The sequence below is a fragment of the Colossoma macropomum genome, unplaced genomic scaffold (assembly GCF_904425465.1).
Source record: "Colossoma macropomum unplaced genomic scaffold, Colossoma_macropomum, whole genome shotgun sequence".
NCBI classification, from domain to species: Eukaryota; Metazoa; Chordata; class Actinopteri; order Characiformes; family Serrasalmidae; genus Colossoma; species Colossoma macropomum.
Genome location: NW_023494787.1, coordinates 26,074,952 through 26,092,353, shown reverse-complemented (window position 1 = coordinate 26,092,353; position 17,402 = coordinate 26,074,952). Strand labels below are relative to the sequence as shown.

The 17,402-nt window shown below is 41.8% G+C and overlaps 1 protein-coding gene across 1 annotated transcript in view; it reads right to left on the bottom strand.

The window, feature by feature from the left end:
- LOC118805672 (exostosin-1c) overlaps positions 1 to 15,512 on the bottom strand; it is an 89,485-nt gene extending 73,973 nt beyond the window's left edge. The window contains exons 1-3 of the mRNA XM_036566655.1: positions 14,528 to 15,512; positions 2,965 to 3,727; positions 541 to 1,077 (exon numbers count right to left, since the gene is read on the bottom strand). Coding sequence (XP_036422548.1) covers positions 541 to 1,077; positions 2,965 to 3,365 — 938 coding nt within the window. The 5' untranslated portion in view covers positions 3,366 to 3,727; positions 14,528 to 15,512. The remainder of the gene's footprint in view (positions 1 to 540; positions 1,078 to 2,964; positions 3,728 to 14,527) is intronic.
- Positions 15,513 to 17,402: the final 1,890 nt, after the last annotated feature.

Sequence of the window (17,402 nt, the reverse complement as noted above, 5' to 3'; positions counted from 1 at the left end):
CTGACTTGAAGGGGCCACAATCTGCATGTTTCTTGGCTTTCCCTAGTTCATTGTCATTGTTTTTATATAAATATTTCCTGAACTTTTTACCCCTTAGCATTAAACATGCTGTTTTTGTTACTGTGTCTTTAAGACTGATATATATACAAAAGATACCCTGTTCTTGTTGGCTATCATATTGCGTCAAGTTCAAAAAGCCGTGTTTACAGTTGGAGTGAAACCCAGAAACATTAGAAAAATCAACTTTAGCCACTTCTTTCAGAAATCTGGATCATTTGGAAGGCTGCAAAGGCCCCCATTTGCCTTTATCAGGAATGGCATAACTCCAGTAACTATCTGCAGGAACAACACTCTACATCACTTCAACATGAACAGGCAGCTAAGCTGCTGTAACCTAAAGAGGTGTAACAATGTTGATAGGCTGTTTTTGCAGCTTAGGTTTTATATATGGATTGTATTAAGGGAAAGATATGTTTTGAAACAGTGTTTACACAGCCCAACAGATTCTTTCATGTTCCTGATATGAATCCTTTACCTTACCTCTCATATTCCTGGTTGTCATGGTCACAGCGTGCGTCCTTGTGCTTCTCCCAGTCCTTGCCGTGCTTGCATGTCGTTAGGGAGACAATATCCTTGCCATTGTGAATGTGATGCAGTGCGTTCCGAGTGTCCGAACCAATGCCTGTCAAGTAGCGCTTCCCTTTGAACATGAGTAGGTATTTCCGCCTGGGCGGAACAGTGTTGCGCAGCAGCCAGCCTCGCTCGCCACCCTTCTGCGGGTGGTCTTTGGAAAACAGGGGAATGGAGACGTCGAATCCTGGCCGGAAGTGCTCTGTGTTCAGGCTGGCCTTGGCCAGGATAGCTTGGCCCACGTTGAAGCCCAGGTCCTCCGTATAGTTGGGCCAGGTGCCCGAGTATAGGTTGAAGATGACGTGGTTGCGCCCATCGTTCCATAGTGGGTAGCCGCGGATGCGCTCGTCCACGTTGGGCACGAACTGTGTTGACAGCTGGTCCCTGTCCAGTGTGTCAATGCCCAGCACGAATAAGCAGGCCTCGCGTGGGTCTGATGTGTAATACCTCAAAATTAAAATCAGAAACACTTTATGAAATTACAATCTTAAGTTGTACAGACATGTCTTGAATTTTTTCTTGGGGTAGGTCTGTGGTTCCTAACCCTGATCCTGATGTAACGCTGTCTGCATATTTTGGTGTTTTCCCTGCTCTAACACATCTCCAACTAATCTGACAAAGCCTCCCTGACTTGAATAGAGTGTGACATAACGCATAGCTTGGACTGTCCTTGGTGACTCGTAAAGTCGCAAGTTTGTCACATCACTAAATTGTAACGATCAGTTACATCTGCATAATATGAAAATAAAATGCGATGTTCAATAAAGCTGTTGGATATCACTATAATCATATGAGAAGCGATAAATTCTGATTAAAATGATGTGTATCACTGGGTGTGCAGCAAGTACAGACCCTGATTTTTGCTGAAATCTAAGCCAATAGCAAAAAAAAAAAACAACTTACAAATTACAAAAGCACTATTCATTACTGAGCAAAATAGTACTAATAGCTGCTTACATTAGAACTGCAAGCACATTTTTGTGTACTTGAAGGTTATTAGGAGAACAATGAACAGCTTTTTCTAAATAGGGCTACAAATAAATAAATAAATAAATACACAGGCAAAGGGCTCTTATTCTACATTATTATGTATTTATGTATTTTTTTCCTTCAAAGTCTACAAAGAACATTTGTATAGTTTTATACACCAAAAATTCTCTTTGTCCCTTAAAATTAAACAGGCTGTTTTTGATATTGTGTCTTTAAGAATGACATAAGATAAATGAGCTCAGTTCTGATTGGCACTCCTTAGAACAGTACGGATACTGCAGTATACGACACACTGAAAATGAGTTGATTCTCATGACATCACAGAAACAGTGAATTTAAAGCAGTCTGTTTTTGCAGCTTAGTTTCCATATATGTTTGTATGGGCTGAGTAAAGAATGTATGTTTTGAAACTTGAAGCTTTGAAACAATGTTCACACTTTACTTCCAACTCCTTAATTTAAAAAAGCACTGGAAATTTGTTTTTCCAATAATATGGGCCATTTAATTTCTTAAAAAGCTTATGGTGATGCAAGTTTGTTGTTACAGTAGCAATCACTACTTCACACATTTTTCACACCACACTGAAAGTGAGAATAATCACATTTTCTTTTACATATTAGTAGATCAGGATATAGTATTATATTTGTGCATGTGTTTGTTTTATAATTGTCTATTTAGCCGAATGGTTAAGTTATTTGTAGGAGTGGTAACACATGGTTGAAGCCTGGTGCGGAGAAGTGCTTATTTGGCTACTAATACTAATACCAAGTAATTACGGTACTCTGACGCTTGATTAATTTGATCAGTTCTGTCATCACAGACCATAATGCCATGTTCTCCTATCAGGATAGTGATAAAAATATTATTCATCGTGCAGCCCTCCTACCGGTTCTTTGCTTTTGCCAGCAACTGGATTTTTGTTACATGGACAATATGTTACTTCTGCTAGGATGGACAAATGCCAGCATGGTCGAACGCATTCATATGGTATCAGGAAATGCACTGGCTAGTAATTTTTCCTCACTGTTACTTGTTAACTTGGGTAACATGGAACTGGCTCAATTTTACCACTGGTATTTATGATGTTGTAAGCCATTCGAGTGCAACTTCCAAATTCACAATTCAAAAAAACTCAGAAATTCACTAATTTACGAGCACTCTCCAAACGCAGCACTAGAGCAGGGAGAACATAAAATGTGTGAGGCAGGATATTTTTACTCCAGGACCAGGATTAGAAATCACTGGTGTAAGTGCATAAAACAAACGAAGAAACAAATACCAACAAAACACTAATATTATAAATAATAAACAATAATATTATATGTAATAATCAAGTTTATATACCTGGATTCAGCCACTGAAGCCAGGATTTTACGGTAGCTCTCCGACACTCGATCACCCTTCTCGGGCGGGTACACGTACACCCTGAACCCATCCCGTCCCCGGCAGCGGCCGAAGTCGAAGCATGTGTCCATCCTGCAGTGGCTATTCTTGTAGATGCTGGCCCAGGCCTGCCGGCGTTGCCGGGGCGACTCTCCAGGCCCCCCTCCATTTTGCAGCTCTGCATTCTCCGCGTAGCCTGGCAAAAGGGCCCGATCCAGCCAGTCCGGCCACGGCCGCACCACCTCACCCCGCCGACGGGTCAGCAGGGCCAGGAGCCGCTCCTGCAGGCCACCCCAGTAGAAGAGAAGCAGCCAGCAGCACGTGCACAGGCCCAGCAGCACGTACTTCTTGCGTGCCTGCATGGGACCGGCTCTCTCTCGCGCGCGCCCTTCAGCTCTCCAGGGCCCGGCTGGGAGCTTCAACAAGGCGCAGAGGCCAAAGCATAGCTTGAGGTGGGCAGGGGGCCAAGCACCAGCATTTCTGCCCCGTCTGCTTGTCCATTAGAAGGCGAAGCAACGATTCTTACTCCTTTCCTCTCTGCCTTTTCCCTCTTTTCTCTCTCAGTGTACCTCTGCCTACAGACCAGCTCCAGCCTGCTGTTGTGGCAGCAGAAGTAGCAGTGTGTATTCCTTGCCTTGCTGTCCACTGAAAGTGATAAAGGGAGATTTCTTCTCTCTTTCCAGTCGTGCTCTCCTCATGGCTCACTGAGTGCCTCGGCGCTTTCCTAGCAGAGAAATCAACAACAACACACTTCACTACACAGCCTTCTGTTCACTTAGTCGAGCGCTGTCACTTATGCAAGCTCTCACTAGCCTAATGCTGCATGCAAATAAATAGACAACCAAGATTCTGCCATTAAGTACAAATAACAAATTTTTCAGTGTCAGAAAAAAAGCTGAAAAAACATATTTAACAGAAAATTACACAAAAGCTTCCAATGCCATGTATAATTTTAAATCTAGCAGTATTTAATTTATCTTTATTTTGCCTTTATTTTTGTGCACTCTACATGGTCAGAAGGTCAGAATAAAAGGTACTGTACAGGTACATTTTTGTTCCTGGAGGTACAAACAATGTAAGTGTAGCCTGGAAGATACTTTAATGGTCTTAAGGTCCAACTGTGAACCTTAAATAATTTTTTTTTTCCCAAAAGAAAGATATGTATTTGCACCTTTTCATAACCAAATATTTTAAAACATAAATATAATACAATAAAACAAAAAACTAGAGTAAAGACAGGGTGTATGGAGTCATTGCAACTTAAAAAAAATCTATGGATCGTGGCTCAATTATGTAACCAAAGTTAAGGTGCTGAAGATGTACCTTTGAGGGTACCATCCCAATGATGCAATGGGTACCACCCCAGGGACAGTTTAGTACCTTTTTTCTGAGAGCGTACAACCACTTTAACGTTTTCTGTCTTAAAACCAACCATTTACAGCTGTGTCATCCCAACAAAAGCTTATGTTTCCCTTCAAAGAGACATTTACTCAAGAAACTACCCAAACACACCTCAGCTGCCTCGCAAATTTCTTTCTGTGTGTGTCTAAAATGGCTAAAGGGATGGTCAAAGAACAATAAGTGAAAAAACAGAAATATTCAAAATTGGAGTTCCAAAATGATTAAAGATATAGAGAAAAGGGACTCCTGTCAACCATGCAAGACTTGGTAGATGATCAAACCTGTCACTAAAAACAGTACTTAAAGCTTTCATTAACACTATAGTCTGAAAGGACGTGTAGCTCTCAGGAAGCTGTTACTGAGAAAAGGAAATAGACAGAACAGAAGACAATTTGCACTAAAACACTGAAACCTGACATCTGAGATGAGGAATAATGTTTTATAGACTGATGAGTCAAAATCATTTTAGACTGTAGCAAGCATAAAATGCAACCAACTTCTGAGACTGAACTTTTATTCTTTGAAAACCTGAAAGTGAAAAGGATGAAAGCTTTAATAAAGGCAAAGTATGAACAAACTAAACTTGATATATTTAATCAAAATGTAATGTCATTTAGCTGTAGAAGCCTCAGTATAATTTTATGTTAAACTGTGTTTTCTGTTTTTCTTCCTAACAGTGAAAAATGAATGCATATAATGGCCATTTTGACTGAAAAATAAAAAAAAATGAAGGCTGCTCACTGATTTTCCACAGATTCATAGTGTTGTATAATACTTCTATAACGATGTATAGTATTTCTGTCTCTGCACAATATTCCTGTAGTGCTTTTTAAAAATTAATTTATATTAATTGTGGAGTATCCTGTAGCTTTGGATGTCTGAAGAGACCATGAGGGTTTTTTGAGGTAATTTTCTGAACTGTTGAGATCATGACTTAATTGTCTTGTGATCTCAAGACAAAAGAAAAATACAAAAGTTGTTTTCTCAATAACACAACTTATTTTTCTTGTGTTTTCATGATTATCAAGATTTTCAAGTTACCTTGAGAAAACAGCTTTTGTTATCTTAAGATCACAAGACAAATAGGTAGTGCTCTTGAGAAAACAACACGTTTTATCTTGAAGTCACAAGACAAGTAAGTCGTGATCTCAAGACACAACAGTCCAGAAAATTATAACGACCTCATGGTGTCTTTTCTGCTTTGAAGCATAATATGGAAATGTCTGTTCTGACTGGAAATCAAGGATAATGGTCTCTGACTTTTACTGTATTCAGTGAAAACATTATTGCATCATTGAATCAAGAATCGGTATAAAAATGAAAAATATTTTTATATGGCATCAGAATATTCCGAAACACAAAAGGTATATGTTGTAATGTATTATCAAAGCACTGCATTTGTGTATGGGAGAATGAACACAGCAAATCTAGCTACTTCTATAAAACACAGAAACTCTAAGCACAATACACAGCATTTATACTCATTCAGCCTACAGTAAGTATGAAAAAATAAACCATGGAAAGTGATCCATTTGTCAGCAACTCCTGCGTTCGCCCTACAACATCAAAGCAGCTTGCTAAGGCACTCAGCGCGGCATCCTGGCCCTGATGGCAGGCACAAAAGAGCATGTGTGCGCCAGTATGTGGCCATGCTTGATTTGAAATGGGTGCGTTTAGCCTGGTGGTCTGAGCCGCCGCTCGGCTGTTGACACACACACTGGCCCAGTGTTTGGGCTGAGCGTGCTAAACATGAGCTGCACAGAGATATCATCAACCCTCTCCAAGCTCCAGTGGAACACAGACAGATAGAGCCAACATGGAGGGAGAAGGGAGGAAAATAATTCAGCTTTTGGGAACTGAAATTAAGAGTGAGAGAGAGAGAGAGAGCAGAGAAAATAAACCTGCTTTATGGCCGCGATGTCCGTTAATCTTGGGAGAGACTGGACTTTTTGTGTTTGGTATAAAAACATGCAGCAGTTTTGAGGTTGAGTTGTTTGCCAAGAAACCCACTCCCCCTCATCTTCACAACCCCCTTAGTGTGTGCGTGCGCGTGTGTGTGTGTGCAGCACCTCACAGAGAAGGTCAGTGTTTCTACTGCCAGCCGACGCACAAAGACAGCTTTCACGTCTCACCTGACTACCTTCACTTTTTCTTCTGTACCTTCTCTCTCTCTCTTACCTTTTCTCTACCTCACTTTTCTCTTAACGCTGATTCCCACTTCTATCAGTGCTAGACTGCTGTCTGTCATCCCGAGTGCTCCACTGAATGCCTGGAATTATGACGATGTCTGAAAGTACACTACAAAGTAAGAGCAATACATGTTTGACTGATTACTTTCTATTTGTCTTAAAGAAGAATTCCACCAATTTTCAAAATGACTGCATAATTAAATCGATGTAAACAAAGTCATTCAGAGTGGATTGACGTGAACGTATGATGTCACAGTTGTTCACAGTGGTGGTGATAGGAACCAGATGTCTGAAGTGTGTTATGCCTCATCACCTCTGCCTCATTCTGTGCTACATCACAGAAAGTTATTTCGTGATATCTGAGACATTGTTTGTAATATCTAAAATGTATTTTTTCAAACCAAGTCATGGCAGAGTGGTACATGCAAGGCATTATTTCAAAATGTAGTCTCTACAAACTTTTCTATTTTTCAGACTTACCATTATTTGTCATCAACATTACATATAAAATTCAGATGACATGTGTAGGTTCATTTCATATAATTTTGCATAGTAAATAAAATGGTTATATTTGTGATATATTAAAAATTGTGACCCCTGGTTCCTATCACCACCCTGTAAAGAAATTTGTAAGCTTCTCCACAATGTACCAACCCCCCTTAAACCACACAACAATTGCAAAAAATCAAGGGCTACTGCTGCTCTTAGCTATGCTACATAATTTTGTCCTTTTTCATAGATAACAGTGTGTAATAAATCTAATAAACCATATAACCAAGTATATTTGACATGACCTAGCATCATGATGACTTATACCCCTATCAATTAGCCCTTACCAGTCTGTTTTGTGTGTTCACACCTAGGGGTGGTGTGTCCCGATTTTTGTTGAGATAGAGGGTTAGGGTTAAGTGCTAGGGCTACGTGGTGCTCCAAATGGAGGTTTTTCAGAGGCACAATCCAAACGGAGTGTTATGAGGAAAAAAAGAAAAACCGGCAAGATGGCGGCGCAACCAACCAAAGGTAACCACTGCGTTATCTTAGTTTAATCTCGTTTAGTCTCGCTAATCTCGCTAGCTAGCTACCTAAATTTCCCGTTCCACCTTAAATGTTAAATGATGCAGCAGTTACATACTGGTGCCTCAGGCGTCATAACTGCTGCTCGTTTAAGGTGGAATGGGAAAATTCGAACAAGAAGCTGGGGAATAGCTGAATTCAACTCATATCACCGAAAAATTGGGGGTGGGCAATAATAAAGAATTGTTGCATCCCTGCTCTTTGAAGGCATATGATGCCCTAAATGTAACTAAAGCCCAGCAGTGAGGGGGCTGAACTTTACTGCTCTTCTGCTATCACTGCAGACTAGCAGGGGAGCTTACAGAGCACTGCTAACGTTAGTAGCCTGTTAATAGGTTATTTTTTAATAGGTTATTTTTTCCCATTTCTAATGGGATCCTCATCCACTACCCCTTGGAACTGAGTTTTCACTTGAAAACAAGAGGTAGCGTTAGAAATAAGAAATGGGATTGGGCCTTAGACTGGTGACTAAGACGCAGATTTCACAGTGCTAATTGGTTGGCATAAGCTTTCATTGCTTATTAGCGACATTAGCATCATAGCTCCAGTGGAAAACTAAAAAAACAAATGTGACACACCAGGCATGCCTTGATTAATTGACTACATTTGGAGTAAGGGCAAAACTGAGTTTTTTTTTTTTGTCTAAAAACAGGTAAGCATTGCTAAATCTTATTTTCAGTCAAACTTTTGGCTTCAGTCATACATCACTTAACCATCTTTTTCAGTCTGATAACATGCATTTAATCCATTTGGCATTGCAACGCAACTTACTACTAAATATGTATTGTAGGTCAGCTTCAGAGAAAACCATGCTAAGTTCTTTTGACCAAGGATAATCGTATGTCATGTCCCAGTTGGAAACCTTTCCAGTAATCCTGTCCTCTGGCATTTTGAGTAGGCAGTTCCACACCCGGACCATCTCCCCCCCCCCTTATCTTGCCAGGCTCCCAACCCAAATCTCCTTGGATAGCAAGACAAAAGTGCAAATATCATTATTCCCAGAGAGCAACAAATTGCTCTTTTCTGGCTGGGGTTGGATTCCAGCTGCATATATCAATGTTGGATATACGCAGGAGTCGTACAGCTGGTTGGATGCTGAATAACTGGGATCTATAGACCTCTGTCAGTTTGCTGATTCTAGAGCTTAGAGCTCTACCAGCATAATATGAGAGACAATCCATCCCAAGCTCATATTTCATAAATCTATCCAAACTACAACCAAGGTCATACAAAACGGGCAGTGGGTTTTACATTATTAAATTATTACATTATTAAAGCTGACACTCTGCGGTTTTATCTTATAGTCATCCATAAGATTATAGTTTCTTTTCAAATACAGTGTACTGGAGTAAAGAACCAACAGAAATTGCATCAGTGTCCAGGCCACCTTATAAAAAGACGTGTAGTAATAGCATTCTATGATTTCTATAACACTTCAACAGTAAATTCTGACAATTTCTTTAGTATGCCACAGGATACTGCAGAAGTGAATTACTAGAAGACATTACTATAGGAATATTGTACAGAAGCAAAAACAATGTTGATCATTTTAAAAGTATTATGTAACACTATGTAATACTGTAGATCATTACAGAAGTATTATGCAACACTATGTAATTATATATATAAAAAAATCATTTCATATAATTAATTTCCAGTCAAAATGGCTTTTAAGTACAAGTTACTCATTTTTCAGCATCAGGACAAAAGCAGAAATCACATTTAACAAAAAATTACATAGAAGCCTCCACAACTAAATACAATTACATTCTTTTCAGGAGGCTTTTTAATTTTTCAAAGAAATCTATAGGGATATTTTTCCACACCTCCAAAGTTCAGTCTTGGAAGTTGGTTGCATTTTCTGCAATTCCAAACACATCTAATGATGTTGAGGCCTGGATTTTAAGAACTACTTTTTTGCTTTGCAAATTTTCTTCCTTTTTAATCTATTTTTTCTTTTCTTTTCTTTTCTCCTGTTTCTCGACAGCTCCATGTCCTTTCAGACTCACAGTGCTGAGTTGTCTTCTCACAGTGGAGGGCTGGACAGAAACACCTGTAGATTTTTTCAGATCTAAAGCATAAGTGGAACTTAATTTTCTCCTCTCTCTCAAAGATTAAAGCTTTAAGTGCTGTTTATCTGATGATGACAGTTTTGGTGCTCTACCAGGTCTTGCAGTCTTGCACAGTTATCAATAATCCCATTTTCTCTGTACCTTTTAATAATTTTTTGATCTCCACTTTTAAAAACTGTTTTTCCACCTATTTTCCTTTGACTTTCATCTTCCTTATGCAAGTAGATTTTTTTTTGATTGGAAATTAAATAAACGAAGGGTGATGACTGACTTTTGCACAACACTGTACATTGTCTCTCAGGTTAAGCCTAGGCCTAGACTAAACATGATTTTTATTGGTAACACGCCATTGACATTTCAATTTATTCCAAGAATAGGTTTAATTCATGTCCAAGAACCCGGCCCTATTTCTCTATCTGTGGGCACATATAAGCATTAGATCAATAACACGCTCCTTGCATCGTGACGCGCCTCTCACGGTGTGCTATACGGCAAGCGCAGATATTTGTCAGGATTCAGACACCTAGGATTCCGTTACATGCCTCTCATCAATAATTCATACCTTCCTTTAGTTAAGACATTGATTTCCCTTCTTTTCTTTCATTCGCCTTTTCCCTGCCTCGCAGGTGGAGTTAATCTCAATTTTCCTGCCGAATCGATTGCAGTTAAAACATCTGTCCCAACAGCGAAGAGAGGCTCTTGCAATCCCTCTGCAATAGATGGCAGGAGCAGGAGGAAGATAGCCTAGCTAATAAATATAGCACAATGCAAATCCAGGACACGTCTGGGCTTGGGGAACCCAAGAGCCGGCCAGGGAGAGGAGGTGGCTGACAGGGGTGGGAGCCAGGCTGGATCTGACAGGGAAAGATGACTGGTTGGAGGCCAGAAGTGACTCTCTGACTCTCCGATTCCCCTCTCTCTCTCTCTCTCTCTCTCTCTCAGAGCCTTCATCTCAGTCTCTGTCACTGATGGTGTCTCTTTTTCTCTCACTATCTTTGACACTGTCTCTCTCTCTCTCTCTTTCTCCACCTCTACTCCTTGTCTTTACAGCTCCTGCTTGATCTCCTCTCGTAAACACTGGGTGCAGACAGAGGTGAGCACGCTAGAACTGTGAATTGGGATTTGGTGTGGAATGAGTTTGCACTATAGGGCCAAACAGACTAACAGACCAACACAATTGCTAAATATACCCCATAACACATTCATGAAACTCACTTTCTGACACTGTATGACATACTGTTCTTTATAAAAGTACAGAACAAATAAAGGCTTCAAGACTACTATTTTTATCTATGCTACATACTTTTGGCCATTTTCATACAACAGAATGTCATACACCACATAAGCAAGTCTATACGAAATTACACAGTTTGACCCAGCAAGTGTGGTGATTTAAGCAAGCAGTTTACACAATGCTAATTGCTAATTCCTCTAGTTGTCATAGCTGAATTAGCTGCAGCACAAAACTAAAAAAGCAAACTCTGAACACCAAGTAAGTCCTGGATGATAAACTACAACTGGGGTAATATGTAAATTGTGTACATTAGTTTTTTCCCACTGAAAGATCACGTTAACTGCCGTGTTTTTTTTTCCAGGAAAAGAGTTTTCCTGAGACTGAAAGATCTCTTTGTTTTTAGGGGTACAGGAGAGGATGATTTATTGCAGATTGGAGGGGGAAGAACAAGCAGGTGGACTGGACTAGCATGCCACAGTTGTTAGCAGGACTCGCTAGCTCCCTGGGCCCTGACGGCTGACGCGCTAGCAGTCCAGACGGCCTCAGCCTGGTTTGTTTTCTCACTTGGAGGACCAGTGACAGCTGGACTCTCAGCTCATCTCCTCCCCACCTCTTTCCCATGCAAAACCTCGAGGAGTAACCTTAGCGTGCGCCTGTGTCAAAGAAATCTTTCTAGGCTCTGTTACGGCCGATGACACAACTGGCATTATTTCCTTCAGGGTCAACTTGTTTTCGTATCTGTCTCGACGGGGATTCTGTCAGATTAGCTCCAGGTGGTTGTGATTGGTTCGAGTTTGCGGAGACTGGCATCCGACAGTGTGTGGTTACAGGAAAGAATGTACCTTCATGTCAACATGAATCAATTTTAAAAAAATACATATGCCAGAAATGATCTCCCTATTGACATTCCTCTACTCTTTATGACCCACACTGGCCTAAGTAACAGAGTACTGGTTGTATAAATACTGTTCTCACCATTGGCATTCAATCCTGTTATTTTCAGAGTTTGTGGCCAGATTTCTCGCTGGTCAAAAGGAAAGGCAGAAATAGAGTTCAGGTTGATCATTTTCCAACGAAGTGTTGAGTACAAAATTGACCTATCCATGCTCTGCCCACAAATGTGCTCCTCTGTAAAAGCTGTTGTGATGTTGGACAAGCTTTTCAGAACTCCCATCGAACCTAAGGAGAAATTGTATCTCAATTTCTATGAAAACCTAGAATTTCAAATGATTTTTATTTTGTGTGCATGTGGAACGTCATGCTGTTGGGATAGATGGAATGTAGATTTTTTGTCATGCAAAACATGGTGGCATATCTGTTGGATTCTTACCTATCTAGATTTGATCAGCTACGACAACATCGTCCAACTTTGTAGTGCAAAATTTTGAAATGGAATCTCAATGACTCTAAACAAAGATCACTACCTCAGTGAACGGGAATTCTGCTAACTTTCTGTAAAGCTCGTCCAACCTCGCAAACATAACTACAAAAGAATGCATTTGTGGGCAGAGCATGGATAGGCAAATTGCGCGCTTGTGTAGTATGTTTTTTGCACTATTGAATCCAAACAGGATTAAAATTATTCGTCAAGAAGCAGTGATGGTACCTTGCAGTAGAAAAACATCTTTGCAAGGCTTCCAAGATTGGAGCGGTTGCATATAAAGCGGTTGAATAGGATTATAAAAAATATGACAGAAAATCTCACCTCAGTCATTCACAGAGCTGAATCCTTTAACAAGGGCAACCAATCGACACCGACTCCCACTCATTGCAATGTAACTCACTTCATTATGATGCAGGAGAGGTGTTTTGAATGGAGAGGTTGTAGAAAACACAGGCAGGGGCCTATAGAGTCTGATACACAGGCTGGGCCCACAGCAGCAGTCCCAGATTGTTTGGTCGGCATATCCCAGCTATAATTGCAGAATAACCACATTGTCTTTGAAGAGAAGATCTGCTTGCTGGCAGCATGTTCGGGGTTGCTGCGTGATTGAAATGCAGCTGGCCTAAGACAGAATGTGTAAGTTGTGTAAGCTGTGGCAGTACTAGGAGAAAAAACAAATGGGGTGGTGAGGTGAGCGAAGCAACGTTTAGCTAAAATTAAACGCAGGACTCTGTCATTATGGGCTGGAAGGAAAGCGACAGTGCCGCCAACGTCGGGGCAGCCCCTGATGTGCTGCATGTTTGTGGCAATGAGACTGACCGGTGTCTGTGGCTGTGGTCAGGTTTGCAGCCGCATCATCTGGCCTCACCTCAAAATGTGCTTTTGAACAAACACAGCCTCTAAATGACTCCAAATATGAGAGTTATATCAGTCTACTGTAAGCTCTTCTGAGAATCCAGACATGTTTCCTGTGTTGTTTTGGCCAAACTACACCGGGTCCCCCAAGTAATTTCGCAGACGTGAGAGGAAAAATAGAACAGAAAAGAGACAGAAACTCTAACGTTCAGTCTAGGACGGGCTGAAAGGGTGCGATTGAGTTAATAAGATGTTTACCTTTCGCTGAAAGCCCCCCGCTGCCTCTCACGTCTTAATTTCCAAACCACAATAATTACTAGTCGGCTTGATTAATTATGTCTCAACAATATGCTGCCCGCGCACATGCCACAAGGGCTAATTAACGAACAGGATGGGCTGGGACAATTAGCGCTCTTCTCTTCGCATTAGCAGTTATGGTTGTATGAATACTTTAAATGTATATTCCTGCTATGCTCTCAATGAATTAAGATGCTGTGAATGCACAGAACTTCCACTGTGCCATAATGCAGGGCTATTCATCCCACTCTCCACTCCTCCTCCCTTTCACCTTCCTCTGGCCCAAATGAAGTCATATACATTAGGTCGTATGACGCTATGGAATGAGTTATTGGACCCCGTCAAAGGGGGCCGAGATTCCAGCCATTTTTCCGTCCCCTCCCCATTGCCCCTTTTTTTCTTTTTCTACACAGTGGTGGTGGACACTCCATTCATTTTCCTGGCTGCTCTCTAGGGGACCAAAAATTCATTTTAGATGCCAAGACCTGCTGCAAAGGTCAAACCCCACTGGACGCTGCCATTCATCACACATTTATTGAGGGCAACTCATTAGAAGATTTAAACCAGTTCTGCATTTTAAAACTAAGCTCTGGATGGACACATCTGATTCGATAGCTCGATTTGATAGCTAGGCATCAGCACGTCTGACTGCCAGCCTGCTTTGAGTTTTGACCACAGTTTAGCGCTGTCTCGTCTTGGGACCTCATTAAAGGAGATGATTGCAACAGTGTGAATTAGAATGCCGAGCTGCTCCTCAGCTGGGATTGAGATTCCAGGCATCAACAGAGCACAGACACCATTTTAAAAAACGTCCATCAAACGCAGGATATACAGCTGTCTGCTGAATGGATCTGCCATGGAACCACTCATACGCTCACGCACACTAGAACAGGAACACCAGCATCAACACTTTCAAGTGCCGTTCATTAGACAGCAAGGGTTTCATCTGAGAGAACTGGGGGTTCTTTGAGTCCCTCTGTCTCTGCACCTTCTCCTATGAGTGAATGATGAGTTTTACCTGTCAGTGGAGCCTGTGCTCCTCCACAATGGTCAGGGGACGCTCACATCCTTCTCAGCCTCTTCTCTGTAAGTCTTCGCTCTGTTGTCCACTGGAGGTTTCCTTTATGTGATGAAGCAATGTTCAATCCACTGACCACTGTTGTTGACTGGTCCCTATCCCTGCTACAGGAGAATCCCTCCACTGTGGACAGCGGACACTCTCTTTACTGCCCCAGCAGGAGCTGCTCTCTCTCTCTCTCTCTCTCTCTCTCTCATACACACACACACACTCTTCAGCCACGCGCTCTCCAGCCCCGCCCTCCCTCTGCTCCGCCGTAACACACACTGACGGCTTCAGGTAACGCACGGCGGACGGCGTGCTATTAATTAATTATCTATTTATTTATTGCATCCCCCGCCTTCCTTTACATCTGCCCCTTTATTACTTAAAGCAGAAACGCACGCGCTCCTCGCATCCCACCGCCCCCCTCCACGAGGCGCCTCTGTAGAGGCTCTATTATGTTCCAGCACCGTCCACCTCTTCGGACAAATACCGGAGGCTGCAGCGCTTATGCTTATGAAATATGGGCAGTCAACAATGGTCACGGTGCCCTTGGTGGTGAGGTTTAGGTTGCGCTCACGTGCGCGCGCTGCTATCCGAGTGCAAGGCTCTAAAAATCACGCGTCGTTTCAGAAACCCACCCGCCGTCGCCGCGAAGACGGAGGCGAATATTCTTCATAATAACTGAGCAGACAACCTAAAGGCAGGCAATTCCCCCCCTCTGTTCTCCAGCGGTAGCCCCTCGTCCATCCACTCCCCGCGGCGCTGGCCTCTCCACTACAGCTCACACACCGCAGTCCGCACATCACACACGTATCACTCACTGTCCATCTTCACCGTCCACACCGAGAAAAATGCCCAGAATTTACGTTCAGTGACACACAGTGTCAGCTTCTGGGGCCGTATATTGTCCGTTTTCCATCATCCACGCAACGTTCCACAAGCCCCGCCCCCCGGCGCCTCTGATTGGTGCAGGGCCCCCGAGGTGTCTCCTCTCCAAAGCTGCATTTAAAGTAAACACACGCACGCATCTGGGCTGCTGTGGAGATTTCACCACCGAGCTCCTTCGACCTTGGCCTCTGGAGGTTAAAGCTGGCAGCTGAAGACTCACAATCGATAGCAATAAAATCCCGCCATACTGGAATAAACTCAGAGAGGCAAATAGACACAGTACCGAAAAACCCGGGGGCTGTTTTTGAGGAACTCCTGTGCGAAAGCTTTGTGACAACACGGGACCATTTCAGGACTGTACGCGACGTAAATCGAGTATTTATTGAGTAAATCTTTCTTTAATTAAGTTTCGTCGTAGCTAAATAAAATATAACACATTCTCCACCTGTCCTGTTTTAAACAATGGAAACAATCTAAAATTACCACTGTACCGTTGTAAACGGAGATTAGTTAAACTTATTATTAGTTAATGGTTTTTTTATTCGATTAAAACAACACGATAGTAATGAAGATACCAGAAATGAACTAATACTGTGATGAGGTTCTTTTATTTTACTCCACTGCCATCTTGTGTTCAAGTGGATTACTGAATGATTACTGAACCCACTGATCCCCCGCCAGCATCAACCTGGACTATAGACCCTTTCCAACAACCACTAGTGTGCTCATAACCCTTTATCATCACTGCACACTTGCACTTTAATTTCTTTAACCACTTGAATCTGCCATAAGACCTCAGATTTTCTCTACAGTCTACAGATGACAATGTCAATCACTCACATGTATGTGTATATACAGATATACGAGGCTCATTTGTATATGATTGTTGTGTTGTTCTGAATAGTATTTATAGTGATGTGGTCTAGTAATTAAAGTAATCCCATTACAGTTTGGAGTAATTAGTAATTTGTTTGGAACTTTTCTTATTACTTTTTTGAGTAACCAGCACAACACTGTTGACAAAAAGTTAACCAAACAGGAGCATGTCAGTAGCTGAACTGAACTTAGCATGTTATGCTAATGGGACGAAGTGGTGTCAGAGCTATCTTGAAGCAAGAGAGAACCACAAGTTTCACTAGACACAGCCAACATCTTCTCAGTAGGCTATGACAATTAACCCAACTGTGTTTCATCTTAGAGAAAGAACAGAAACAGTAAGGTGCTGGGCCACCAGGAGCTGCCAGAACAGCTTCAGTTTTTGCTTTGGTATAGATTCTACAAGTCTCTGGAACTGTACTTGAATGTCTTCCAAAAGACACCACTTGAGGGTATTTTGATGATGGAGTGGAGAGTACTGTCTAATACTTTGGCTCAAGATCTGGTGACAGGAACAGATTATCTTGGAAGAGACCGTTCCCATCAGGATAGAAATGTTTTATAGGAGAAAGGTGACCAATCAGAATAACTTTGTGTTGATTTGCAGTGACCCTTCCCTTCAAGGGGACCCAAATTATGGCAGCAAAAAGCTTCTCACAGTGTAACAGAGCCATCCCCACCTCACTGTAGTGGTCAGGCATTAAGGCATACACAGTTCTCTTGGTGGATGCCACACATGCTCTCATCCACGTGTTGAGAATATGGAGAAGGATGACCCATCTAACCATATTACTATTCTTTGTATTTTTGCAGACCAGTGCTGATGGTCGCACGCCACTGAACTCTCAAGCATGCATTCGTCTTTGCAATGAGGGGGTTGTTCACTGGAGCCCTGTTATAATATCCCTCTCTGTGTAGTTGTGGACTGACTGTTCTTGCTGATACAGTCTGATCACGTCTTGCATTGACATTTTCAGTCACCTGAAGAAGAGCTGTTCTTCTGTTTATCCTTAAATATTGCACCAATGCACGAGTATCACATTAATTGAATGTGCGCTTTAGACCA